The sequence below is a fragment of the Leishmania mexicana genome, chromosome 20 (genome assembly GCF_000234665.1).
Source record: "Leishmania mexicana MHOM/GT/2001/U1103 complete genome, chromosome 20".
In the NCBI taxonomy this organism is placed as follows: domain Eukaryota; phylum Euglenozoa; class Kinetoplastea; order Trypanosomatida; family Trypanosomatidae; genus Leishmania; species Leishmania mexicana.
Genome location: NC_018324.1, coordinates 2,482,270 through 2,508,543, shown reverse-complemented (window position 1 = coordinate 2,508,543; position 26,274 = coordinate 2,482,270). Strand labels below are relative to the sequence as shown.

Here is a 26,274-nt window from a genome sequence, read left to right as displayed (position 1 = left end):
TTGTGTTGGTTAGTGAAGGCGCTCCCTCATGAACGCGAGGCTGTCCAGCTCTCTTGTTGGGCCTTTCCCGGCACTTTCTTTTGTTTGGGTTTTGGTTGGTTTCGGGTTCTTGTCGACGGACTTTCGCTGTGTGTGCAGAGCTTAAGGTATCAGAGGTGGTGGGACAACGCCAACGAGATGGTGCCAACGCCGCAACGTGTGTGTGTGTGTGCGTGCATGGAAAGATGGGACTGGGGCGCGCACGATATGCAGCACAGCATGCGAGGCATCACCCAGTTGTGCGAGAAGAAGAGGTTGAGGAAGGGAACAGGTGCACATTGGGGTGCTTGCGCTCGAAAGATATCCTGTGGCATACCATCTCTCCCCTTCTTTCAGGATTTACTCCCCTCTTGCCCCAACAGTGCGTCTGTGATTTACCTCCAATGCGGCTCACTTCTCATGTAGTCACGGGCACTGATGTTCGGACTGTGCCGCGCGTTCCCCTGCGTCTACCTTATTCCCTCCCCCTGTCTGCCACTCAACGGCCTACGCCACACACTCCGAAGCCCTCACGCACGCGCATGGGTGTACACGCGTGTGCGCTTTCATTCTTGCTTGATTGTGGCGCTGCCTGTGGTGTGCATGAGACGGACGGAGAAAACAAAGAGACAAGAGGGAGAGACGACAATGCTGTTCATTTATGTGTGGTGCGTCTGTGCTCGCGCGTGCACGGGAATTTGATTTCTGCAGGAAGGCACACGGAGTCCAGAATGCAGGACTTGACCTGCGTGTGTGTGCGCGTGAGAGGAGAAAGAGAAGGAGGCACACAAACGACGAGTTTCACACGCCGTTGGCGTGACGTGAGGAGTCATCCGACGCGAATCCCTTTCCTTTTCTTTTCTGCCTTTGCTACAACATAGAGGTTCTTCCGTGGTGGTGGTGTGTGTGTGTGCGCGTGTGTGCGTGTGCTTTTTTTTCCTTGGACGCGTTTTAGATGGCATAGCCGAATGCCATCTCTTCCATCATTGACTGCCTGGTGGCTGTCGTCTTTGTCGGTTCTTCTGAGACTCCCCCGTCTCTCACCTTGTGTAGGCTTCCTAGTGCGCTGTGGTCGCTCTGTCACAGGCGCGCGCGTCTCCTCCACGCGATTGCACACAAAGGGGAGCAGTGACGGCGAAATATCATAGATAAAAGAACAAGTTGCTCAATGCTCTTCCCCCGCTTCGCCTTGCTCAACTCCCTCCCTCATCCCTCATGTCAGGGTGATGATGACAGTCTGTGTGTGGGTTTGTGTCTGCTTGCGTTCTTTTGGTGCACGTGTGCGGGCCTCTATGGATGTGTGGTGTGCGTGTGGGGGGGGAGAGGGTCTTGCGCCACCCCTCTCGGTACACACGCCGCTCTTCTTGATCCGTGTTCTGTTATGCATTTTTGGTGTGTGCTTGTGTGTGTGTTTATATCCTTTTTTTCGTGCCTGTTCGCTGTATGCTTTCGTTCTTCTTTGTATCCTCCTCCTCGTGTTTGTCTGCCGTTGTCCGTACGAATGTGTGCAAAACATGAGCCACGCACCCCAGATTCACCTGCGCACCTACAGACGTATGCACTCATCCTGACGGATGCACAGAGAGCAAGGGGAACCCTTGCCGGCTCTGTCTCTCTCTGTCCATGTAGTCCTTCTCTTTTCGAATCCTCCCCTCCCCCTTCCCCAGCCGTCACAAGACGATAGGTGTGTGCGGCTTCTCACCCTTATCCAGCGTCAGAGCTAACCGAGCTCATGTTGTCCTCGGTATCTGCATCGGGGTGTTGACAGCGCAGCCGGACTTGACGATGCTGTACATGAGCTCGCACTCTTTGTGCACGGGCATCGTCAGCTGATTGGTTAGTTGCTAAGAAGGCGACATCTGCAGCCACTTCCTGCTTGCCTTTCTTCGGCTCACTCACGGTGCTCTCCCCCACTTTGTCCCTCCGTTATCTTTCTTTCTCCCCGGCGCCTACGACATCTCCACTCCTACGGATACTGCATCAAGCACACACACGCACAGTCAGCCAAACAGAACAAGTTCGGGGAGAAGCACCTCTTCCCGTTTTTCTGTCTTGCGGCCTGGCGCATCGACAAAACGGCCCTTTTCACCTACTCTCTCCCCTCCCCCTCCTACAGCGTCACGCGGCACTCTGCTTCGCCTCTCCATAAATCATCGTTCTTTGCCCCCCCCCTCTTCTTCCATTTCGGGGGCTTCACTCAGATGACTGACACAACGCAGCAGCAGGAGGAGCGCATTGCTGCGCAGCGGACGCGCATTCAAAACAAACTGCACGCGCACGACGGCCAAAATGAGTTCAACGCCGGATTACCGAACGGCGCGGCTCCGCGCTCGGAAGCCGAGAAGAAAGCGTTGGACGCTCGCTATGAAATGTGGGCTTTGCGCCACGCGAACATCGCCGCAGCCACCAGCATCCGTGTTGCCGCCGAGGTGACGGAGTCTCAACGTCGTCAGCACGCACAGGACGTGCAGCAGGAACTCGGACAGCTTCAAGAAAGCAGCGGCGCCGACGCGCAACACGGCGCGCTGAACTTACATTTCGAGGCGCTCTACCGCCTTGGCGTCCCTCACGAACTCCACGCTGCCCTCGAGGAGCAGCGCAAGGAATGCGAGGCGCTCATTAGCGTGAAGGAGAAGTTCATCTCGGAGCTGCGTGGGCAGCTGCACCGGCGAGAGGAGGAGTATGTTGCTCTGCTCCAGAAGAACAAAGAGGAGGTCAGCCGACTCGTCGATACGATGCGCGCTAGCACGGATGACTACCTGCAGCAGTACACAGCGAAGCTGCAGGACGTTGAGAAGACATACGAGGCAGAGCGCAAGGCATACTTAGATCGGTGTGCTGAGGAGGTGAAGGAGCTCGTCAAGACGCGGCGCACAAAGGAGATGGAGTACCGCAAACAGCGCGAGCAGAAGCTAGCAGAGGCGCAGCAGAAACTCGACGTTCGATACGAGTCGGGCTACGAGGATTTCAACGATGTGAAGCGCACACACCAGTCAGACGTGCACGCGTTGCGCGAGGAGCTAGAGAAATCGAAGGCCGACTACCTTCTCAACGGCGAGCGCCTCACGTACAACTTGCAGGTGCTGCGGGAGCGCGTGAAGGAGAACCGCATCGCACAGGCGCAGTACAAGAAGAAGATCGCGCGACTGCAGGAAACGCTCGCGACGCTGCTCGCGCGCTACCAGGACGCGGAGAAGCGGTTTCAGCGCACGAACAACGATCTAACGAAGCAGCTGCACCGGTTGAACCAGCAGTACACCGACACCCAAGGCAAGTTTGCGACATTCGAGAAGAAGGATAAAACCAAGTACCTGCAGCTGTGGAAGCTCCACCACGACAAGTGCCAAGCTCTTGCGCAGGAGTGCCTACAGGCGGATCGTGTCGTGTATGAGGAGCTCCTGCAGATGCCATGGCAACCGCCAGCGCTGCATTACTGGCCTCGCGAGGAGATGGGGGTGGAGGCGCAGAAGGACGAGCTGGACGAGCGCCCCGAAGAGCCGCGGGAGGTGGAGATGTCAGAGGCGGCGCAGATGCTGTTCAGCATCCTCAAGTCGCAGGCGCCATTCCTAGTGGACAACAACGTGCGGGAGGCAATCCGGTCTATCCAAGGCACGACGCAGGAGCAGGCAGATGTGGAGGGCATTCTGACAACGTTGGGACTCAACCGCACCAGCGACGTGGAGGACATGTTGGAGTATTTTCTAGTGGAAAATGAGGATGAGACGGTGGCCCTCATCAACCCGCAGGAAGCACTCAAGGCGCTGCATGCCTACCTTAGCCACCGCGCTGCGGTGGAGGAGAAGGCGATGGCGACGAGAGCTGAAACAGCGAAGCACAAAAACTCCAACGAGACGCGGACTGCCGAAAAGCGGCGTGCGGCAGAGAGGGAGTACTGGCGCAACATGGCCGAGACGGTGCCAAAGGACCACCTGCAAGTCTGGGAGGCACTAGAAGACGGCCTTAGTCAGTACCTGGCGCAGCTGCAGCAGCGAAAGCAGCTCATCAGCGACACCGACACGATGCGAGCACAGAACAAGGAGCTCAAAGACCTGATTCGTCAGTACATGAACAGCTCCATCAACTATGAGCTCTACGCCCCACCCCGTCTTCTCACGCAGGGCATGTCCTATTCCTCACCGAAACCCTGAGGAGCGGCATTTCGTGGAAGAGGCAGTGCACATGGCGTAGTGTGCCTGTGTGAGTGGGCTGCTGCGCTTCTCTGCAACGTTTGCGGCGCGCGGTGCTGCAGGTTGCTGTTCTTCTGCTCTTTTTATTCCACGATGTAGACTTGCTTGTACGCCTGTACACATGCACGGGACTGTGCGCGTGCGTGTTTTTCGTTTGCTTTGTCGCCCTCTCGGTTTCTCTTGCGCTATTTCTACTTCCTTCTCACCCACTTTCCCATGTACACTCAAGCACCAGTACCCTTCCCTACGAGGGGAACAAGAGAAGAGACAGCACAACTGAACATACACGCTCACGCGTAGTCGACCAAGAGCAGGTGCGTCGACCGCACGCACAAAAAAAGAGAGGCAAGCCTCGTTGTGCAGGCGCGCAGTGCACTGCCGCGCTTTTTTTCTGAGGGGTAACAAGGCAGAGTCCCCCATCTCTTTCTCCCAACCTGTCTGAACTGAAGTGTGTGTTGCCATGGAGGATCGTGGCGGACCTGCCTGACCGACAGATGCGCTGCTCTTACCACCTCCTTTCTATCTAGTTTTCTTTTTTCGCTCATGCGCTTTTCCGTGACCTCGAGTGACCTGATCGCTACGTCTCCCTCCGTCTCCTCCATTCCGTCCCCTCCGCCTATCTTTGCGACTGGAAAGCTGACAGCTATTCCGTATCTATTCCCTACAGATATATATATATATATATACAGACGTGTATAAGCGTAGCAACTGCTTTTATAGGACTGCTCTGCAGATACACACGCCATCGCACACTCGACTAGGTATCGCTTCTTCCCTCTTCACCCTCCCCCCACTCTTTTTTTTCGAATGCTCAAATCGGCAGTCTGTTTCTCAGCGCACACGAGCTATAAAAAAGTAGTAGTAAGGGGAAACGGAAGCGTTTCGTTTTCTCTGCCGTTGACCTCCTATCTAGCGTGATCGTAGAACAGGGCGTCAGCGTCGACAACTCGCTCTCTCTCTCCCCCTGTCTTCCTTTTACTTGCGTTGTTTCTTTGTCTCTGCTTCCATTGTGCTGGGTGCACGGTAAACGTGCTATACATTTGTATTTACCAACACAGACACACACGCGTATATATATATACGCGCGATTTTTTTTTTTTTTGGGGGGGGTGTAAGGTGGAGCTACCCATCTCCAGTAGGCTTGGTGTGTACCCGCGTTTCGCACTGTTCATCCCTCGCCGCTTCATTACCTCGTCGGCTTTCCTTTTAATCTCTTTAGCGCGTGCCCCGTAGACGCTCTCTCTGCACAATGTCGGGCGGTAGCGGAGCTCAGGGCCACTTCATGATTGGCAAGGGCAATGGCCCCACATCGTTCAACTGGCACGGGTCGGTGCCGACGGTCATGATAGACAACTGCTTCGAGCCGAACTTTCGCCAATTCGACTTCTTCTTGGAGAACAACGAGGTGCCGAACGCCGGTGTGGTCGAGCGTGTGTTTAAGCCGGAGGATGGCGAGTCTCACTGGAACATGCGCAACATCATGAGCACGAACGCACGCTGCACCCCGGTGCTCGTTACGAGTCTCTTTGGCGCCACCTTCGTGAACTTCCTCTACACCCGCTTCCTGAACAAAACCGGCACGTCCGTCCGGTGGTCCTTCTGGGCGTGCTTTGGTATGATGCTGGTGTGGAATAACTTCACCAAGTTTGTTGCCCGCGAGCGGTACTTCCAGCGCGACTTTCAGCGCAATCAGCTGTACTCGCACGATGAGCTGCGTCATCAGCGCGACCAGCAGCGTGTTCGTGAGGCACTGTACGAGAAAAACTTTGTGACCAACCCGGTAGCAGAGTACCGCATCAAGATGTGGCAAGTGGCGGACCGGTTTGCGTAACGCTGCTACCGTTACGCTGCGCTGCGTTCCCCCGCATCTCTGCGATGATGCACGCGTGGCTAGTTATGGCCTCCCTATTCATCTATTACTGTCTTGTTCCATTTTTTTTTTTGGAACGATGTCGTTTCTGGCCAAGACGTGCAGACCCCCAACGAAATTCATTTTTTTTTTCGTTGAAAGCAAGACGAATGCCAAAGCCGGAACTTGTGGTGGTGTGCGTCTACGCCGCCCCTCAGGTCCCCCGCTGTTCCCTCCCCTTCACTCCCTTCCTCGCCGGTGCAACCGCGAAACCTCGGTAGAGAGAGGAGGAAGAAAAGCATGTGTATCGTTCACGTCCACGATTCGAAGCGCATCCATCATTGCTTTGTTCTCGAGAATCGCCAACGGACACCGACAAGCACCGCATCTTCTCTCTGGTCTCGCCGTGCTGCGCTTACAGTCACCTTTCGCCCCTACCATGCGTAGGTCCATCATGGCTGCTCTCCTTGTCCCATTTCTCTCTCGAGGCTTTTTTTTGCGGGCGATACTGAAGTTCCTTAATTGCACAGTGTCTGCCCCCTTTCTTTTATTAGCTCACTCAACCCCTCCTCCCACCCCCACCCACCCCGATCTCTCTGTGCGTGTGGCTTTGGGTTCCACAATTCGCCTCTGTCTTGTGCCCGGCGCCTTTCCTGACGGACAGGGCCATTTGTGCATCCAACATTGAACTCGTGGTGCGGTACGGCACAAAGTAAGTGTAAAGCAGTCGGTTTCTGCACGGGCGTGTCGTGCAGAAACCCTCCAACCCCCAACTCTTCCTCCCTAGCTCCGCTTCTCCGATGTCCTTGTCGAGCAAGCGCGAAGTGCGCGAGCACGTGAAGCTGGTGCTGCAGTCATATGAGGAAAACAGCCACATCGATGTGGAGGACATGAAGGCGCTGACGCGGGAGGCGTCGGACGCTGTTGTCGCCCTCCCAGCTACAGCGGCCACCGTCGCAACGGCTGCCTTGACGGCCCTGCAAAGCCTGTTGAGCAGTCGTGCGGACGTAAAGCCCGAGGTGCGGGAGGCCGTCGCGCGTGCCCTGGAGGCTAACAGTGTGACCGCTGCGCAGGCGAATGGTAGCGCCGCCTCGTCTCACGAAAGCGCCACGGCTACGCAGGAGATGGCCAGCGGCAGCGGCACGAGCTCCACTGCCGCTAATGCAACGACACTCAGCTTTAGCGCCTTCAAGGCTCGTATGGCAAAGAAGAGGGATGAGCTGAAGGCAGAGCGCGACACGGTCGCCGAGGTGACCTCGACGGCCACCACCCATGTCGAGTCCACCACCGCCGCGCCACCTGCCGACTCGTCGCCGAAAGTCAAGAAGGAGGAGGCGCACAACACCACTGTTGGCACCGACCCGACAGAGTCTCGCAATCTCTCCAACCAGCCCAGCGCGGCTCCCACGCCGTCCCTGCGACCCTCCACGGCGCCCGCCCCATCCTCCATACCAGATTTGGCCGAAGAGGCGGCTCTTTCTCGTGAGCGCGATGATGTTGCGAGCGAGCAGCCACCGGCGAAGGTGGAAAAGAAGGAGACCTTCCTGATCTCAGCGCTCCCGGACCCGGACGAGGAGGTCGACCTATATGCCGATCTCACACCCTTGTCACGGGGCCGTGGCCGTGGTCGGGGTCGGGGTCGGGGACGAGGCCGTGGACGGGGAGGTCCACCGTATTTCTACCCCCCACACAACCCCTACAATTCATTGAATCCGCACCACCATCACGGAGCGCCACCCCCATCGCATCAGTGCGGAGGGGCGCCGCCACCGTCACACTATCACTATAGTGCACCGCCCCCACCACAGCCTCACCACTACAGCACCCCCCCACCGCACGCGTACCGCGGCGGTTACGGGCCCAACACGTCTTACCAACGTCCGTATTAAAAGTACGCAGGCGTGCCTCTTACCGCCCCCTTTACGTGATGCGCACCGCAAACGTCAGCTTCAGCATCTCGCCTACCCCTTCCCGCCATCCAGAGACGAGGTAGGAGATTGTCATGTGGCTCTCGTGTGCCAGTGCTTGTATAGGAGGCGCATCGTGGTGCGGTGGTACACGGTTGTCCTCACAGCTCGCCTTCCCTCCCCCACGCCCCCCACCCTACCTGCCGCCGCCGCCGTGGATAGCATATCTTTCTGCACGTCTCTCCCTCATGGCTTTTCGGTGCCTTCATTTCCACCTTGTTCGTTATATATATATATATATATATACATATATATATATGTACATGTATTTGTTTGCTCTCGCCGTATTCCCTTTGCGCTCCTCCTCTATCTCTCCCCCTCCCTCTCTCTTCCCTGAGAATCGGAGGGTGTCTTTGACCTCGTTTGTGCGCGCGATCGGGTGTGTATGTGTGTGTGCCTCCGCACAGCAAACCCGTCCGTCTCCCTTGCCGCCTCCCTCCTCCCTCCCCCCTCCCTCTCAGCTGATACGCTCCAACACACAGCGAGATGTGTGTTCCTGTCCCCCCACCCCCACCCCCTTGCCTCCGTTCAGCACATCTTCGAAGAACAGAAGAGAGCGCCCGCATTGTATGCACCTCTCTCCCCTCATTCCCTCTCTCAAGAGAAGAAATGAAGGACGCGTCGCAGCGTAGGTACGCGGAGCCGTAAGTGGCATGGTTGTGTGTATGTCTGTGTGCCTGCCAGTGCTGTGGTGTGGGTGTATGGCAAGTCCTCCAAGGTTGCTCTTTCCGGCATGGGTTCGACACACCGCCATCTCTTCGAGAGTCGCAGGCGTCAGAACAGACATCAAAGCACATCCTGCGCGTCTTGCACCGAAAAGACCAACAAGAAAAACTCGTGATGCCTCCCATCCTCCTCTGTATCTTGAATGTTCATTTTTGTGTGTGTGCATTTTGTGCTCCCCCTCTGATTCCCTGGTCCCCCTCCCCTCCCCCTTCAGGCGTTCATCTCTCTCGCTCGCCCGTTTCATCCGTGAGCCATGGCGCCGTAAAAGAAATGTGGTTCTGGCGTATGAGTGGGAGTGTGCCCGTGGGTGCGGTCCCTGTAAGCGACCGAGCAGCGCGCGTCCTCGGACACTTTTTTTCCTTTGTCGTTTGCTGGGCGGCGTGTAGTGACTTGCTTTCCTGACATCGTGGGATTTCTGTTTCTTTGGAAAAGGTGATCGCCCCTTCACGCACTTGCCCTTCCCTTTCATCGCCACCACCATCGTCGGCGACGCGCTCTTGCGTCGCTTCCTTTGACCTCTCCCTCTCCCTCGAGCTTCTCGAGCACCGTTTTTGAGGGGACAGAAGGGTCCAAACAACGTACACACTTAAGCACACTAACACAGGCATCCAAACTGTTTCCTACATGACCACACTACAGCAGTGACCTAGAGGTGAGAGCCTGCTGCACAGCTAGCCATTGTCTTGCGCGTGTGCCATCATGGCGCGGCCGTCTGGGCGTACATACAAGCTCTCATAGTCACACATGCATGCGCTCAGAGGAGCTTGAGATGGTGAGGACGTGGTGATTCTTGCACCTGCACTGAAGGAGAGCGAGGCAAACAGCTGTGCAGCGCGGAAACCTGCAAAAAGAAGGAAGCCCCGCCGAGAGTGACGATTGGTACGCAATTTCGACGCTTTTCGGGGTGGCAATGCGAGGCGCCCCGACGCCCACCCCCTTGGGCGCAACAAGACGTGGTGAAGAGCGACTATGGCATTGCCTGTGTGTCTTTTCTCTCGTGTCTTCTGCCTGCAAGTGTGCACTCTTCACGATGGCGGCTCACCTCTGTCTCTCTGTTTCTTTCACGAGTCTGACCGTGGGGGAGTAGATGCGGAGAGAGCAGAGACCCGTGAAGTGGTGTACGAGTGAGCGCGTGTGCGTTCGAGGGAGTGAATATACCTTAGTTGCGAAATGCGTGAGCGCATCTGTGTTGCTAGCAGTGTCCTGGACGCTAACTCTTTTCTACACTGTTCGCTTGCTTTCATCTGTTTCTACGTTGTGCGCGAGTGACCTGTGCGTGCCTTTGTGTTGGCGGCTCGCGAGCTTTGTTGTCGTCCTCGTGTCTTGGTGTGCGGGTGCCGCGTGGAGAGGTATACTGCAACCATTTGAGCAAAGCCGTACGGTGTGATGTGAACATCAGCGAAACGCCGTTTCGAAAAAAAAAACAAAAGAAAAAAGCAGGCGGAGATAGCGCGCACAACACTCTTGCCGTCCCTCCTTCTTCGCCCAACACGATCTCTTGGGTGTCGCCGCATCACCCTGCATTGCGCTCTTTCTGTGCTGTGTTGCTCTGGCAGCTCTTTGCGTCTGTTCTTCTCCCCATATTTCGCCTGTCGCAGCGCTCTGAAAAGCGGCTGTGGCGCTGATGCGTCTTATGGTTACGTGGGAGCGCACGGCGACTTCCTACCGCAGCAGATGGCGCGCCGGTGTATGTATATGCCCCTGGTGCGGGGCGGGGTGTGTCTTCTCTGGCCCCTGCTCGCAGGCCGGCGACGCGCTTGCGTGCGTGTGTATGTCCTCGCGCTCTTTTATCTCGTTGTCCGAATGTGTGATGTCATGTCGTCCTCTTCCTCCATGCCTACATTAGTGAAACCCACATCAGGCTGAGCTAAGAGCCTTCGCGCGCTCGCTCGGGCGTGTGAGCTGAGAGCATGCGTGCAGTTCGCTCGAGCGCTTTTTCTTTTTGCAACGATGTGCGTCAGCCGCCAAGGTGTCAGTTAGATGTACTTGGCCTCTCTCGTATCGCTTCAAGGGCCCTTCTTTCTCGGCGCGAGAAAGAGTTGGGCCTGTCGCGCATGCGTCTTGCACAGCTGCCGCGCTGTGTCGCAAGCAAGGCAGCGCCTTCGTTGCGACCGCCTTGCTCATCCATCCGCTCCCTCTCTCCAGCTTGCACCGCTCGTTCTTCTTTTCTCTCTCGCTCGCCTCCTGACCCCCCCCCTCCACTATCTCTTCAACATGCGATGCACACGTGCGCGCTCTGCCGTCCTTTCTGACACGATGTCGCCTCCGTACCTCCATGGAGAGCCCTTCCGTGACATATCCCTCCCCTTGGCCCTTTCCGCACACGCGCGACTGCTGCTCGGTGGAGTTCGGTGTGATGTGATAGAGCTGGGGACGGTGAAATTGGTTTCTTGCTCTCTCCCACCTGCCCCCGCTGCCGCTTTCCGCCGTCTGTTGTTAGCGTTTTCTGTCCTTGTCGTCCATGTGCATCTGCGTGCGCTCTTTTCTTTTGTGACTCAGCGCAAGTTATCATCTCTTCTTCTCCGTACAAAGGCAAGGTCAGCAATCCACACTGGCGCGAGTGCACGTCAGGCCTCGTCACCCTTCCCCCCCCCTCTTCTCCCCTCGTCTCCCCTCTGGGTAAGCGATGGAGTTGTCGTTTCCAGGCAAGTACTATGAGGTCGCCAAGTACTTTGACTACTACATTGGCAACCTGGAGGAGAGTCCTCTGCTATCGGATGCGCAACGGCTAATGTTCTATGCTCTGCGCCAGCAAGCCGATCACGGCCAGTGCACCACTGCGGCACCATCGTTCTGGTACTCGAGGGAGCGCCACAAGCATCAGGCATGGAAGCAGCTTGGACGCATGTCTACTTTCGAAGCGATGGTGTTCTTTGTGCAGCAGTTCGAGCAGCTCCTGATGCAGTTGGAGAACTCGACTGGGCCATCAGCGTCCACATCAGGGGGCGCCACCCCTGCCGGCGGTGTCGATTGGCCGTCGCGTCTGCGAGAAATGAAGGCAAATAGGGCACCGAACACCGGCAACTCCCCGCACAGCAGTGAGGCTTTGGCCAGCGATGGCGCCCGCGCCAATAACGACGCTCTCGCTGTACGTCAAGGGCCCTCGCCTGCCACTGCCAGCGAAGAGGTTTGCCAGGAATCGTCGTCATCAAAGCTCAGTGCTGCGGAGATGGCCGAGTGGGATGCAGATGTTGTCTCTCACTCGGGGGCCACGGTAGAGAACATACGCTACCTCGCCACTGAGCTGATGCGTGCGCGGCATGCGTTTCGGCAACTGTTGGCGAAAAGTGCGCCAAGTCACATCCAGCAAAACGGCACCGGCGCTTCCACCAACGGCCCTCCGATTCGCGCAGGAAGCGCGTGCCTCACTCCCTCTGACGCCGCCCCTGCAGCTGCTGGGCCACCGTTGAAGCCGATCTGGTGCAGTAACGGTAGCGCCGCTCGTGTACCGATTGTGCCGCCGCCGGTGCGCCCGTCAGCACGATCGATGACAGAGGCCGCCGTGCGCGATTCATGCGGGGGGCCACAATTGAAAAAGATGCCCGTGGCCACCGACAGACCACTCAGCCCGAGCGCTTTGTCAACGTGGTTCAACTGGTAGATGGACGGCAATGTCGCTTAGGGGGACTTACTTGGCCAGCAAATCATGGACGCGGTGGTTGCACGAACAAGAGCCTCGTTTGCCCGACGCTGTAGTGCATCGCCGCAGCTGCACCCTTCACCCCAGCTCTCTCTTTACTAGCACCTTTTTTTTCGCATTGAAGGCGGTACTTAGGGTTTTGTTGCTCGGCTTCGACGCGTTGCTTCAGTTCACGCGCGTGTGCATCGACGGGTGCCCTGTGTCTGACCATTCTTGCCTTCGGTCTCCACCGCACAATACTCCATCTGCCCAGCGAAGTGACGAACAGCGGGTCCATGATGAGATGGGTAAGAGCGCAAGTCGAAGGCACATCTGCAGGAGCACATCTCTTTCACTCACCGGCTTTCCGTTCCATATTCGAATCCGTACTGCGCCTTGGTGTGTTCTTGCCGATTCTTTCTCCTCCCTCACGAGACGTGCCTCCGGTGTGCGAGTCGCCGTTTGGGGCATCGCTCTTTCTCTTCTCGCTTATCGTTCCTGTTATCGAAAGTTCACACAAGACCAAAAAAAAACGGTGCACTCGAGAGGACACAATGTAGAGGAGCGGCATAACACTTCCGCACACACAAAAAAAAACGCAAAGCAGTCTGTGCCGTAGACACCGAAAAAAAAAACCCTCGCTCGCCACCATCAGTGTCTTCATTGAAGAAGCTTCAACGTTTCACCATGTGCCTGTATTCGATGACGAACAAGTCCACTGATAGACGCATACACCACCACAGCTCACCTGCCGCCGCTGCACCACGGCTACATCCTCGGCGTGTAGGACGAGCTGCCCTCCTGCGGAATCGGGCCATGCGCCTCGCGGGCACTTCGTGTCCGTCCTCGTCCTTTTCTTTCGCGCACGTGCTGCGTGATCGGCGACAGACGGACCCAGGTGCACTGCACGCCTTGACCCGCGCGGGCCGCGTGCAGGGTCCGGCTCGAGGGTGGAGGCGGTGGGCGTCTGTCGTGCGGGTAGCAGCGGGGTGGTGGTCCGGGCGCATGCCGGGTGAGCTCAGAGAGGAGGTGGACCAGCCTCAGGCCAGGCTCCCTCTGAGACCCTGCATACCCTGCTTCTATGGCATGCCTCGCCCTGAGGGCCCTCGAGCCGCGGCAGCCCGCAATGTGGACCGGGCCTTGCTCTCCACACCGGCGCCTGCACGACTCGAGGGTGCTCTCGTGACGCTGCCGGCATCTGTGCCACATCAGCCCACCTGGGCGGATGAAGGAGGTGCCGCCCAGTGCGCGCACGTGCGCCGTGGCGTTCGTCGGCGTGGATGTCCTCGCGCCGTTCTCGCTCATCACTCGCGCTCTCCTGACGACCGCGTGCCTCGGTTGGATGCGGTACACCACATGCCAGCTGTGCTTGGCAGGGCGCGTGCGCATATTGCTTGTATTTTTTTCACCATGTGGCCTGGTGTCGATATGAGAGACTCGCCAAGTATCATGCCTGTTGAACTGGTGACGCGATTCGTAGTGAGCTTGTGCGCTGGTGACCATGGCGGCAACTCTCTTCGGCACCGCACCAGCTCCGACCAGTCCACCGGCACCAAGACCCCGCAGCTGTGCCCGAGAGCACGTTGTGCAGGCGCTTGTCATCTCCACAGAGTGTGGATACTGGACCCGGATATCAGGGTGCGGTAGCCGGCCATCGTCCGGGCTGAGGGGTGAATTGGGAAAAAGAGAAGCAGCACGCTTGGACACACACAGTTCCTGTTCAATGTCTCAGATATGCAGAAGGAGCCTACCGCAGCACGCGGTGCCGTGCCGCGCGGCGGCAGTCCGTGGATGACTCTGTCTCACTGCACAGTCTCTCTAATCTACCCTTTTCTCGTGCAATTCCCTCTCCCTTCTCTCTGCGTCTTTCCTGCCCTTCCGTTCCTTTCCGTGTGCATGTATACATGAGTGTGTGGGTGTCGAATAAACCGACTGTCAGGTGTGCACCGCCCCAGCGAAAACGGGACACGAAGCTCCTCTTCCCACGGATCCCTCTCTCCAGCTTATCGCTTCTGTTGATGCCAAGGACAAGTATCGGGTGGGTTTTGTCTCGTCCCTTGTCGGAAGTCCACCAGCGCTTGCTCAGTGCCGCTGCACGCACAGACGTGTGCGTAGACTACCTCTGCTTTGCCGTCACCTTTCCTGTGCTTTCCATCACTGCATGCCGTTTTTCTTTCGTGGAGTAGGGGGTCCCTTTCTGCTACTGAAATCTCCAAGACACACCTAGACTAAGGCTCACACTCGACAACATGGCGTGGCATTGCTCGTCAACGACGAATGCGGGGATGGTGGCTGCACTGCAGCGCGAGGGTCTCATCAAAACACCCGAAGTGATTGAGGTGATGCGCCGTGTGGACCGTGGCTGGTTCGTGCGCAACCCCAAGGATGCTTACCGTGATCAGCCTCTGCCCATTGGTTTCGGCGTCACCATCAGCGCGCCACACATGCATGCTATCATGTTGGAGCTGGTTTGCCCGTCTGTGCTGCGCCACAAGAATCTGGACCGAGCCCGTTGCCAATCGCTGCGACTGCTGGACATCGGTAGTGGAAGCGGCTACATGACGGCTGCCTTTGCCGCGCTGTGTGAGGCGGTTTGGCGAGACAGTGAGCCGCCTACCTTTGAGGTCGTCGGTATCGAGCACGTGCAGGAGCTCCAGAAGCAGTCAAAGCGTGTCCTCGAGTCGCACTTCCCTGACTGGATCCGCGAGCACCGCGTCACGCTGCTGCATGGAGACGGACGAAAGCCTCGCTCCATCGCGGGTCTCGGAGAGGAGAAAGGTGAATGCTTCGACGTCATACACGTCGGCGCCACCGCGCCGAAGACTCTCGTGCCCGAGTACCTAAGCCTTCTCCGGTGCGGTGGTACCCTGGTGATCCCCGTTGGTAGCCCGGCCGAGGTGCAGGAGTTACAGGTGTTCACGAAGGGCGATGAAGGCGCTTTCACGATGCGACGGGCGTGTCACGTGCAGTTTGTGCCGCTTACATCTCTACATGCCCAGCTCGATGGCGACGTGGCGACGCGCACGTAAGCGGCTCATTTGTTGTTCATCTTTCAGGCTCAGCGCAAATCGCACCGACGCGCACCGCGGAACGGCCCACCGTCAAACGAACAGAAAAGAAGTCGAGGGTCAAACTCATGGAGCTTCTCACGCACAGGTCTGCCACGTGCGCGCGTGCACACGTTGACATCTGTCGTTGTGCATGGACGAACTGTAGAAATACACATGTGTACGTGGACGACAGAGCACGCCGCGAATTCGGGCTGCGCGGTGTGGCAGTTCCTTTCTCTCTCACTTCCGTGTTTTCTTGTTCCTCCCCCCACCACGCAAAAAAAAAGAAAAACCGACCAAAGTAACCCGCCACCCTTCGTTGGGACAGGGCGCTCCTCGAGTAGTTTCTCCGGCGATATCTTTCCTTCCTTCGTCTTCTCTTTTGTTAATGTGTGTCTCATCTCTCGTTCTCCGCGTCTCTGCCCTTGAGTCTGCGGCTGCCATGCTGCGGAAGACCTCTGGCTCTTTCCTCTTGCATCCATCTTCGTCTGGCGATACACACTCCTCACACCCCCGGTGGCCATGGCCTCAGGCGGATATCTTTCTGGTCCTCGCGTTCCTGTTGCCTTTTGCTCTCGCTCTTCCTCGTTGTCGTGAAGTAATGGTGGCTGCTCTACGGCCCATGTTGGCAGGTAAGGTGACCCGCCCACGATCCGCCCCTTTCCTTTTTGTGTTTGATTCTTCCAAAGCATGGAACGACGAGGTGCGAGGCGGATCGAAACTTGATTGCACGGATGGCACTACTCCATTCCCCTTCCCCCCTCGCCAAGTTCTCCTTCCTCTGTCAAGAAAAAAAAACAGCGAGGCCAAGTATATTCGTTTTTGTTGTTGCTGCCGTTGAATTGTGCCGCTGGCTCTACCCCTGCAGTGTTTCGCGCCCCATCAAGTGCTTCGCAGCATCCTCCTCTCTCTTTGCTGTCATCTCTGTATGCATGAGAGATTTCTCTCCCGTCCGTCGAAGCGCAGCCACCGCACACAGACCTCGCTGCTCTCCCCCCTCTCCTATGAATGCTTCTCTCGTCTTTGCTCTCTGTTTTTTCCCCCCGTGTCGGTATGTGCCACTGCAACAGCGACGTCGGCTCCTCGTATACCCTCTCTGGTCATGCCTCCATCCCCCGTCTGCCCCTCTGAGTTCCCTACCCGGCTTTATGCTGACCTCTTTTCTCGTCTGCTTCTGCTCTTCCTTGTTTTGCTACCGCGCCAGTGGAAGCGAAAACGGCGGCAGTCCACGCACATGGACTGGAAAGCGATCCCACGGCACTTCACTGATGCACGAGCGGAATTCAAGAGGCCAGCACGGAGTAGCGCCTGCATCACGCTCCGTGCAGTCGAGACTGCTACGCCGTCCTGGGATCCCGAAAGCCCCTTGCGTGCGCAGCGCGCCGAGTCTCTCCTCCGGTGTTCTTTCGGTCTCTTCTGCCTCCCACCCCCCCCACCGCGCGCCGCTCGTATCAAGGTGAGCCCACGCGGACGTTTTCGTTCCGTTGAGTTGCCACGCTCCACTGACCTCCCGTTCCTGTGTTCGTCACTCTTTCTCCCTCTCTGCCTACCTGCCTGCTCGTATTCGTGTTTTTCCTGCTCGCACACCCACGCCCCTCACCTCTCTTTGGACTACCTTTCGTGATGCCGAAATTTGCACACACACACACACACACACACCGAGCATGTTTCCGCGCCTCACGCCTGAAGCACTCATTTCCTTTGCGAGACTCCTTAGCTCAGCATAACGCACCTGTATTTGAGGCAATCGCTCACTCCTTTTAACCCCTCCTCCCCACCACCACGTGGACTGCAGTAACTGAAGAAATTCCCCCTTTTCTTTTAACATCCATCGGCAAGCAGCAGGGCAAATGTCTGCGGAGCACCCGAACCGCTGCTGCCCCACCGAAAAGGGCCCCGCCAAGTGCGCGTACAGCCCCGCTGGCAACGATCTCTACATTGTGGGCCCCTACAACAGCAAGGCTGGCGTGGTGCTCGTGTGCGACATCTTCGGTTTGCTGCCCAACTCGAAACGCTTTGCTGACGTGCTAGCTGAGCAAGGCTTCCTTGTAGTCATGCCGGACTTTTTTGGATCGCTGGCATGGCCTGAGTCAGAGTGGCCCGCTGACTTCCAGTCGACGCGATGGACCCAGTATGTGGAAAAAATCACGCAGTTTGACAGCTTTGTGCCTCGCATGGAGGCGGCGATCGCGGTGCTGCGCCAGGTGGGGTGTGCGAAGGTCGGCGCCATTGGCATGTGCTGGGGTGCTACCCTGCCGTTCATGATGGCGGCACAGGGCAAGATCGACGCTGCCGCAGCAGCGCACCCGTCCTTCTTCACTGCCGACGCATTGAGGGCCGCGAAGGCGCCCGTGCTGGTGCTGCCGTCGAAGGACGAGCCTCCCATGGAAGATGTCGAAGCCGCTGTCAACTCGCACCCGATGGAGCCGCACGTGTACAAGCGCTTTGACACCCTGCAACACGGGTTCTTTGGTTCCCGCTACAACCCTGACACGTACACAGCTGCGGAAGTCAAGGATGTGGAGATGGCACGTCAGCTCGTGTTGGACTTCTTCAAGAAGTCACTCCATTAGGCTGCTGACGCGAAAAAGTTCCGGTGCTCATCAGTGTGACTTCCGGCGGCACATGCATGCTCTACGTCCCTCATAGCTCCTCTGTGTGGGGCTGTGGTCTGCGCAAGTGCGAACGTGCCGGGAGACGACTTCGGTGTGTGCCGTCTTTGGGGGGGGGGGTAGAGACTGCGGCGTGTAGAAGGTGAAGTGCAGTTGCTACATGTGAGAGCTCACATTTTGCCTTGACTCATCTTTCCTCGTGCTCACTGTCAGTGATCTCTCCCCACCCTACTCCACTCTCTGGGGGATAGGAAGAGGAGGAGGGCATTGCCGACATTCGCCCAGGCCCCCTCCATCCAGCCCCGTGATTCTTTGGGAGTGTGCCTTCCTTCCCTCCCCCGCTATCACCTCTCCCTCTCTCTTTGTCTACCTCACGAAAAGCGGTGGCGCACTGTAGCCTCCGCCGCATGAGTAAAACCAAGCGCACCGCGCACGTATCGTCTTTTCTTTGCGCCTTCCCGGTCCATCGCCCCATGGCGCGGCATTTGATACATGCGCCTTTCACAAACGTCGCCCCCCCTCCCCCTCCCCTCTTTTATCTTAGCAGTCTCTGAGACTTTTTGTTTTCGCGCCCTCGTCTGTTCCCTTCACCGTCCTCTGCGCCTCCTCTTCACTCTCTCGTTTCTGTTTGTGTGCTGTTCTGGTTTGCTCTGCAAACGATTCCTCACATCCTCGGTGCCATCTCCCCCCCCCCGCCGAACTAGCACCATCACACCCTTATGGGGTGTGAGGAGGGGATGGGGGAGGAGGGGCTTTGCGTCTGTGCATGTGTCTGCCATACGTGTTGTGGTGTGTAGGGGCACTTGCTGAATCGAGCTGTCGACTGGCGAAGATGTCGAGCTCCCTCTTTCGCACACACACACACACACATACAGACAAAAATCGAGAGAACATGCTGAACGGAATACCGAAAAGACCCACAAAAAAGGGAAAAATGTGTATGTGCATTGCAAACTCGCCGGCTGCTATTGACGGTCATTTATGGTTGCATGGCGCAAGATGGAGCAAGTGAGGGGGTGCCGAACGCTAGCCAAGGGGAGACCTCCAAGTCTGGCAGAGCATTGCGAGCGCATTCCCCATCGCCCTCTTTCTCACCTACCCAGTAACGTTACAAGAATACGAAATGATCGACCCCTTCCCCGAAATCATCAACGTTCCTCGTCCCCGATGTTCTCTTGCTGACATTTTTTTTCCTCTGTGTCTGTCTCTGTCAATTGGGCGCTTCGCTGCGGCTGTAATTTGCACATACTTGATTTAGGTAGCTTGGTTTCGGTCAAAGCGAGTCAGCAAACAAAGAGGTGGTCCAGGCACCCCCCTCCCCCCCACACACACACACCATCACACGTGCAAAGCAGCACCGCGTGTCACTTCTCGTTCACACACGGTTCTTTGTCTTGGGCTCCGCTGCGAGGAGCTCACGCGCGTACTCGAAGACGCAGACACGCACAAACATTGGTGTACTGTGCACTGATACAAAGCTCTCTCCACCTCTCTGGTGGCGCTTCACTGAAGGACTACATCACCGATCGAGCGTCTCTCTACCAGTGTGTCTTGCCTAGTGGCGGACCCGAGCGGCTGAGCCGTACGAGAACCAACAGCCCTAACTTTATACGCGGAGATCGTTCCTCTCAGTCGTTCCCCTCTCCTCTTTTCTCTCATTTTCGGGATCTTGCCATCCTTAGTGTTGCTGTGTGTCTGTGCGCATACGTGCGGCTGGCGCATCGGTCGTTGCGCTTCTCATTTTTGGTGCTCCTTCTTGCCATTGTGGTGCTGTTGATCTTCGCGCTTTCTGCGTGTGTCTGACGTTGTCGACAGCTCTTCTCCTTCCTACTTCCTCTCTCTCGCTTCTCTTATCCATCTCACCAAATCATTGTCGCCGTGTTGGACCCCTTATTCTTTGTGGTCTGCGTCTTTCCCTCGACTATCACCTGCTCTCTCTTCCAGTAGTTGTTCCGCTGTTTCTACATCCGCCACACTCCCCATCCTCTCTGCATTGACCCCCGGCGTAATCGCTGGGCTTGGACGTCTTGCCTCTGCTCTATCATCAAGGGTAGGGTGCACCCCACCACTTCTGATTCTCGCTTTGTCTCAGGTTTTTTTTCGAGCCCGCAGGGGCTCCCTACTCGTCGCCGCCGCCTCACGCTTTTTCTCGACAACTTCTTGCTGCGGACGGGTAGGCGTTTTGCTTGCCTGTGCTCCTGTAGCTTGTGTGCGCGCGTCTGGTTTTCAACCGTCGAAGTGCCATTACACGCTGACGCACACCGGCGGAGCCATGGACGACAACGAGTTCGAATTTCCGCCGGATCAGCTTGACGATGTCGTCGCGAGCCGGCTTTCCCCTTACCAAACGGCAATCCCAAGCCCACTTCGGACGCCGTTTGCGTATCCCGCCGCTAACGTGCCGCTTAGCATGTTGGCACAGATTCCACTCGAACACCTGCCGCCGACGCAGCCCAAGAACCCGCAGAACTTCTCCATTGGGCAGGTGCTGAGGGGCGCGCTCTCCACGTCACACATGCGCGTTCCGCCAGGAGGCAGCCGTATGCCTCGTCCCATCGCTAGCGTGGCGCCACTTCCCCACTCGCAGCGTCTGCACCAGCAGAGCCCGATGCACTCGCCGTACCTCTCAGCGGGCCACCCACCGCTGCCCTCGGCCTCGTCAGACGAAGAGGAGCGGGGTGGTGGTGCGGAAGGCGCGTATCAGTTCGGCGAGGGAGGTGGTGAGGAGGCGCACGGTGGCAGCGCGCTGGGCTTGACGGAGCTTCAAATGCGCGCGCGCCGCTTCCCTAACCGGCAGGCGCGCATCGACTGGAGCGAGGGGGAGGTGCGCAGCTTCTACCAGGCGCTCTCCCAGTACGGCACGGACTTCAGCGCCATCGCCGTACTCTTCCCCGGTCGCACCCGCAGAGACATCAAGCGGCTGTACCAGCGGGAGATGCGGCAGAAGCCCAAGGAGGTGCAAACAGCTCTCAATCAGAAACATCCGATAGACATGGCCGCCTTTGAGGTGCGCTACGAAGCGAAAAAGAAGGAGGCACAGCAGCCGGTGAAGATGAAAAAGCTGAACTCCGAGGAGTTGGCCTTCCTGGACGAAATTGCCGGCAGGCAGCCGTCGGAGAGCGCCATGCACGTGAAGGGTGAGGATCTCGAGGTGCCGGTGCCGGCGGCGACGCTCGGGGATGTGGAAGAGGCGACTGCCGCGCCGCCGTCTCGGCCGCGCAAGCGCCGACGCGACACGCATCAGGTGGACTCCGAGGACGGACTGGAGTCGAAACGAGCAACAAAAGAAATCCCCCCTGCGGCTGACAACGACTTTGACATGGAGCAGGAGTCGCTCTTCGACATGGCCATGCGACACGAGCGCGAGGACAACGCGCCACTGGACATGTTGTTTGCGGTACACCTAGAACAGGGGCAGCAGCAGCATCAGGCAGCCCTGGAAGACTCGGACTTCTCTTTTGAGTGACCGTAGAACCGAAACGGTCGTGAGCGACGGACTTTGCTGGAGAAGAGGCGGTGGAGGGATGCGGAGAGGCAATAAGGATGAGCCTCCTCCTCCTTCCTCCCCCTCACGTGTGTCTCTCCTATCACCCTCTGCGCGATTGTCGTTCGTTTTCGTTGCTCTGTCATGGCTTCGTAATCCACGTTAGTGCACGTGGGGGAGGAGGGGAGCGGGTGTAGACCTGCAGTGACAGCACCGCTCATTGATGCCTGTTCTCCCTCACACACGCGTTCTAGTTCACGCCTCCTCTCCACTCCCCTCCCGTTTGCACCCAGCCCCTTTCTCCCTTTTTTTGTCCATGTGATTTGTTTAGTCCCTCTCATTTTCATTGGCGCGTTTCCTCTGTGGGGCCTCTTTGCCTCCTCCCTCCCCCTCCCCCCACCACTCCCTCCTTCTCAGAGGCTTCTTTTTCGCTGTCGGACTTATATTGGGACCGCTGGCGCGCTCTCTCTCCCCCCTCTCGCTCTCATTTTTCGGTTCAGTGGTGGCGCTGTGTTGCCCGCCAGGGAGGTGTTTTGTATCATTTTTGAGACAAGGAGTGGAGATGCTGTTGTTTACAGATGAAAGGAGTGGGGGAGGGGGTCGGGGGCTCATCTCACCTCTCTGCGCGCCACGCACGCGCGCACATCTCGCTTTCTCTCCTCTCCTCGGTGTGCGTTTCGCGTGTACTTCTGCGTCTTTCAATGGGCTGTGTGCTGCCAATCTTGTCTTGTGCTCTGCTCTCCTGTGTGTACCTCTTGCTTGTTTCACCTCTATCTGCCAGTGGTGTGGAGTCGTGGATGAGTAAGGGGGTGGAGTTGTTGAGAGAGAAACAGGCCGGGCCGTTCAGTGGTCGCTGTTAGCCGCCGCTATCATCATCTCCATACAAATCGCGCCTGTGGCCGTGGCGTCATCTCGCTCTTCATGGGCCGAAAGAACAGCAACAAATCGAGGAAAAAAGGCATGCAATGAGCCCGAAAACGAGCGAAAAAGTAACGGTGCTCACTCCAGCTGCTGCCTTTGTGGCTTTAAGTGACAAACATGTTTTTCACGAGATGTGTGCCTACGCTCCATGTGCATGGCGTTGTTTTCAGCGCCCATCGTCGAGTGCTCCCCCTACCGCCATCCTCCCCAGTCCTCTCCACCTGTTTCCCGTGTCTACGTCTTCCCCCCTTCTGTTGCACCTCCCTGTTTGGCAACAAGGCTGCCCGCCTCAGTGCTATCGTAAACATCCCCACTCTCTGCTCACCTGTCTGCTGCCCTGCGTGATTTTTCTGCGAGATCCTCCTCTTTCACTTAACTTCGCTGGAACCATGACAACCATGCTTTGTGCAAGCTGTCAACACAGCTTCCCAGAGGACATGTTGGCTCCGGCGTCCTTCAGCACCCGGGTCGGCCGCTACCTGAGTCGTTCAACATCCCTCTTGTGTGCAACTCGCGGCAAGACCAGCAAGGACGACCACCGCCTCTCACAACTCGCACAGCTGCTCCAGCAGCTCTGTGGCGCTGTGCAGGAGGAGGCACAGCTGCTTCAAGAGCGCCAGAACGACCTTCCAGTGGCCACCTTCTCGTCCTCAATCGGCCGGACAGGACAGCAGCAGCAGCAGCAGCAGGAGCCGAAGAGCCGTGGGGGTGCACCGCATACCGTGTCCTTCGCGTCCCCTAGCGACCGCTGCCGCGGAACCCCCAGCGTGGAGTTGTGCGGTGCATTGGACGGGACGGGACGACTTCCTTATGTGACCATGTCCTCCTCTTCCTTTAGCGCGCCACCAATCGCCTCACCGCGAGTCATGTTCGAAGGCTCCGTCCCATCGTATCAGCTAAAGCGCATGATCACCGCCTTCGACCTCGTCTCTGCCACGCTATACAACATGCTGGAGAGTCTCGCGGTGCAGTGCAGGGCGAACGTGGCATTGTTGTGGCTGCGGCCACGTCAAAACCTCTCCTCGTCAGAGCTGGTCGCGCCGTTTGTAGTGGGGCGTGACCTCTCGTCCCTGGCCAACTCGGCCCCCTACTGCACCGTCGAGTTCTCCATTCCCTGCGTGGTATGCCAGACAGGCGTGGCACTCAACTTGAAACCTCAGGTGCATCTCCAGAACACCGCGCCCTCGTCTGGGGCGGACTCGATGCTAACAGAGCTGATGGAGCACACGAACGCCGCGCAGCTGCTGGTGCCGGTGCACGACCGCTACAAGGAGCGGCCTGTCGGGACACGGGCCTCGATAGCGAATGCGCCATCAACGATAGCGGTAGTTCACTTGATCGGGTCGCCAATAAACCCCGTCCCTTTCCACCGGCACAACGAGGAGGCGGTCGCGCAAACGTCAACGCTGCTGTCCTTCATCGTTTCCTCCTACTACGAGACGATGATCGCTGAGTGGTCCAACCGCTTTTACGTGCCGACCACGTTGCACACCACGGGCAAGTACGCAGCCGGACTCGATCTCCGGGCGGAGGAGAAGGTGATTGACGACTTCGCAGCAGCCCCGCTGCTGATGCTTCGCACCACCGTGAGCAATCTAAGCGGGCACACGAGCGCGAACGATGCGCGCGATGCCCTGAAGCTCTTGAGCCAAAACGCGCAGCGGCGGTCTGCCCCACTTCGTCCCATGGCGACTGTAAAGGACCTGTTTCACCACGCCACCGAGATGGAGGCCAACTGGGCGTCGGCAGTGGAGCAAATAACGCGTCTCGAGCATACAGTGGAGGCGCTCAAGGAAGACCTGCTCCGTCGCGATATAAGCGACCTGCAAAAGGCACAAGGTGCGCAGAAGACTCGTGGCGCATCAGCGGGCAACCACTCCAGGCACACCGCTGACAAGAAGTGTGCAGTGCAGCCTCCATCGGTAGCCATCGCGGTACCTGTAGAAGAAAAACGAAACTCGCTGTGCATCGCCGGCATCAACGTTCCCCTCACGCCACCTGTGCCTTACGCATCCGAGACGGGCACTATGGCGGCAGTCGCCTTCTCGTCTGCAGCCGAGCCAGTGCCTCCAAGCACCGAGGTACTCAAGGCGGATGAGGTGAACTTACTGGAGGCGGTCACGCTACGACGTCTGCGGGACCTGGGCGTAGACACGTCGATGTTTGAGTAGCATGTCGCACGTATGCTGCACGTTCTGGCCTCCTTTCTTTTTCCTCTTCTCTCTGTGGTGCGTCCGCGTGTCTCGCCTGCGGTGCCGGCTCTCGATGGAGACTGCAGGCTTCCATGCGGTTCCCGCTCTTTCCGTATTGTGTTGGCGGCATGTATAGGACGTATGTAAAACAATCTACCCAGTGCACGCACGTGCGTGCTGCGCATGTGTGTACGTTCTCATCTCGCCTGCGCGTGAGTATGACGCGTCCTCTCCTTTCTGTGCAGCTTCCGTGCTGGTCTGGCGGCGTGCGCATGTGTGTTTCTCTTCCTTGTCCTTCATCCTCTATCCGCTCATGCAAGTGCCGGTGTGTCCGTGAATGCGCGTGTCGTTGTCTCTCTATGGCATGCATCGTCCTGGGACGCCGGAACGAAAAAAGAAAAGCACGCACGAGTTCATTCAACGGCGGCATCGTGCCGGACGTGGGCCGGCGCACGCCTGCCGACAAGAGTTGCGTTCCTCCGTCGAGCTTTCCACCGCCTGCGTCTGTGTTTCCTTTCATCCTCCTCTCATCTGTGCTCTGTGTTCTCTGCAGATGTGCATGCCAGCCTCGTACTCACCAACCCCGTCGTCTTTCACCTCTCCTCGCTTCCTCTCTCGTATCTGGGTTGGTTGGTGTGCGTTGCAATCGCGCCTTAAAGTGTGATTTGCCCGTCATCCTCGCTGTCTGCGCGGCTGCCTCCTCCTCTCCGCACGGCGCGCTCTTTTTTTTTCTTGCGTTCCTGTTTGTGTGTGTGTGTGTGTGTGGTGAGGGGCGTCGATGATTGCTTGTGTTGGCGACTTCTTCCGGAAACGTACACACACGCTTGCTCTTCCTCTTTCTCTCTCCCTCTCTCCAACTTTTGCTCTACACGTCTAGCGAGTAACGCCATGCATCCCAACGTGGCCAAGATGCAGCCGGAGACGAGCTACAGCTGCTTGAAGCGCTGCTTCATTGCCATCTTCTCTTTTTGCGCCATCTACACGACAGACATGATTCAGGAGTGCATCAAGGCGGAGAGGACGAACAACCTGTTCCTCTATCCATCCCTGCTGTTGATCGCTGCCTTCTTCTCCATGTGGGGGTACTCGGCGCAGTACAAGATCCCGAAGGACCCGCTGTGGTATCGTCACCACGAGACATACATGCTGGTCGCATCCATATTCATCTGCTTTGGGTTTTGCATGCTGATCGTCGCCATCTACCCCATCTACCGCATGTGGAGCTGCGCGATCGTCCTCCTATGGGTGGTAATGATCGCCAATGTGAATGGCGCCGTTACCTACATCATGAGCCACCTGAGCAAGAAGAAGTCCACGTAGGCCGTCTCGATGAATCAAAAGGAAAGTTTGAAAAAAAAGGCGCAGCGGAGGTATCTCTCTTGCTGCTGTCCCTCCTCCACTGTCCCGGTGCCTCGGCATCACCCCAACTTGATCGCACGCTACGGATGGAGGAAAGCCGGCGGAAGGGGAAATGGGTATGCGTTTGTGCCACACATGCGGGCGCTCTCCATCGCACGGAAGCACCTGCAACGCTGGTGTCCCGTCTATCTGTGCGCGCCGATGTTTTCTGCGATCTTCTGTGGACTTGCCTCGTGCCTCCCCCTGCCTCACTTTTTCTTTACATTGCCCATTGTTCTCCTTTTTCGTGT

General features: G+C 57.6%; 9 protein-coding genes across 9 annotated transcripts; all 9 read left to right on the top strand.

Annotated features, from left to right (window-relative positions):
* Positions 1–2,219: 2,219 nt before the first annotated feature.
* LMXM_36_6590 (conserved hypothetical protein) lies at positions 2,220–4,166 on the top strand (the record flags this gene model as incomplete). Its single annotated transcript, XM_003874970.1, has 1 exon — positions 2,220–4,166. The coding sequence occupies one exon, from the start codon at positions 2,220–2,222 to the stop codon at positions 4,164–4,166; it is 1,947 nt and encodes a 648-aa protein (XP_003875019.1).
* Positions 4,167–5,454: 1,288 nt separating this feature from the next.
* Positions 5,455–6,036, top strand: LMXM_36_6580 (conserved hypothetical protein; the record flags this gene model as incomplete). Its single annotated transcript, XM_003874969.1, has 1 exon — positions 5,455–6,036. The coding sequence occupies one exon, from the start codon at positions 5,455–5,457 to the stop codon at positions 6,034–6,036; it is 582 nt and encodes a 193-aa protein (XP_003875018.1).
* Positions 6,037–6,854: 818 nt separating this feature from the next.
* Positions 6,855–7,943, top strand: LMXM_36_6570 (conserved hypothetical protein; the record flags this gene model as incomplete). Its single annotated transcript, XM_003874968.1, has 1 exon — positions 6,855–7,943. The coding sequence occupies one exon, from the start codon at positions 6,855–6,857 to the stop codon at positions 7,941–7,943; it is 1,089 nt and encodes a 362-aa protein (XP_003875017.1).
* A 3,430-nt stretch (positions 7,944–11,373) lies between these two features.
* On the top strand, positions 11,374–12,348 carry LMXM_36_6560 (conserved hypothetical protein; the record flags this gene model as incomplete). Its single annotated transcript, XM_003874967.1, has 1 exon — positions 11,374–12,348. One exon carries the CDS (start codon positions 11,374–11,376, stop codon positions 12,346–12,348), a length of 975 nt encoding a protein of 324 aa, XP_003875016.1.
* A 2,267-nt stretch (positions 12,349–14,615) lies between these two features.
* On the top strand, positions 14,616–15,395 carry LMXM_36_6550 (protein-l-isoaspartate o-methyltransferase,putative; the record flags this gene model as incomplete). Its single annotated transcript, XM_003874966.1, has 1 exon — positions 14,616–15,395. The coding sequence occupies one exon, from the start codon at positions 14,616–14,618 to the stop codon at positions 15,393–15,395; it is 780 nt and encodes a 259-aa protein (XP_003875015.1).
* A 1,871-nt stretch (positions 15,396–17,266) lies between these two features.
* LMXM_36_6540 (similarity to endo-1-like protein) lies at positions 17,267–17,989 on the top strand (the record flags this gene model as incomplete). Its single annotated transcript, XM_003874965.1, has 1 exon — positions 17,267–17,989. One exon carries the CDS (start codon positions 17,267–17,269, stop codon positions 17,987–17,989), a length of 723 nt encoding a protein of 240 aa, XP_003875014.1.
* Positions 17,990–20,300: 2,311 nt separating this feature from the next.
* Positions 20,301–21,494, top strand: LMXM_36_6530 (conserved hypothetical protein; the record flags this gene model as incomplete). Its single annotated transcript, XM_003874964.1, has 1 exon — positions 20,301–21,494. One exon carries the CDS (start codon positions 20,301–20,303, stop codon positions 21,492–21,494), a length of 1,194 nt encoding a protein of 397 aa, XP_003875013.1.
* A 1,328-nt stretch (positions 21,495–22,822) lies between these two features.
* Positions 22,823–24,604, top strand: LMXM_36_6525 (conserved hypothetical protein; the record flags this gene model as incomplete). Its single annotated transcript, XM_003874963.1, has 1 exon — positions 22,823–24,604. One exon carries the CDS (start codon positions 22,823–22,825, stop codon positions 24,602–24,604), a length of 1,782 nt encoding a protein of 593 aa, XP_003875012.1.
* A 930-nt stretch (positions 24,605–25,534) lies between these two features.
* Positions 25,535–25,945, top strand: LMXM_36_6523 (conserved hypothetical protein; the record flags this gene model as incomplete). The annotated part of the gene is made up of 1 exon (XM_003874962.1): positions 25,535–25,945. The coding sequence occupies one exon, from the start codon at positions 25,535–25,537 to the stop codon at positions 25,943–25,945; it is 411 nt and encodes a 136-aa protein (XP_003875011.1).
* Positions 25,946–26,274: the final 329 nt, after the last annotated feature.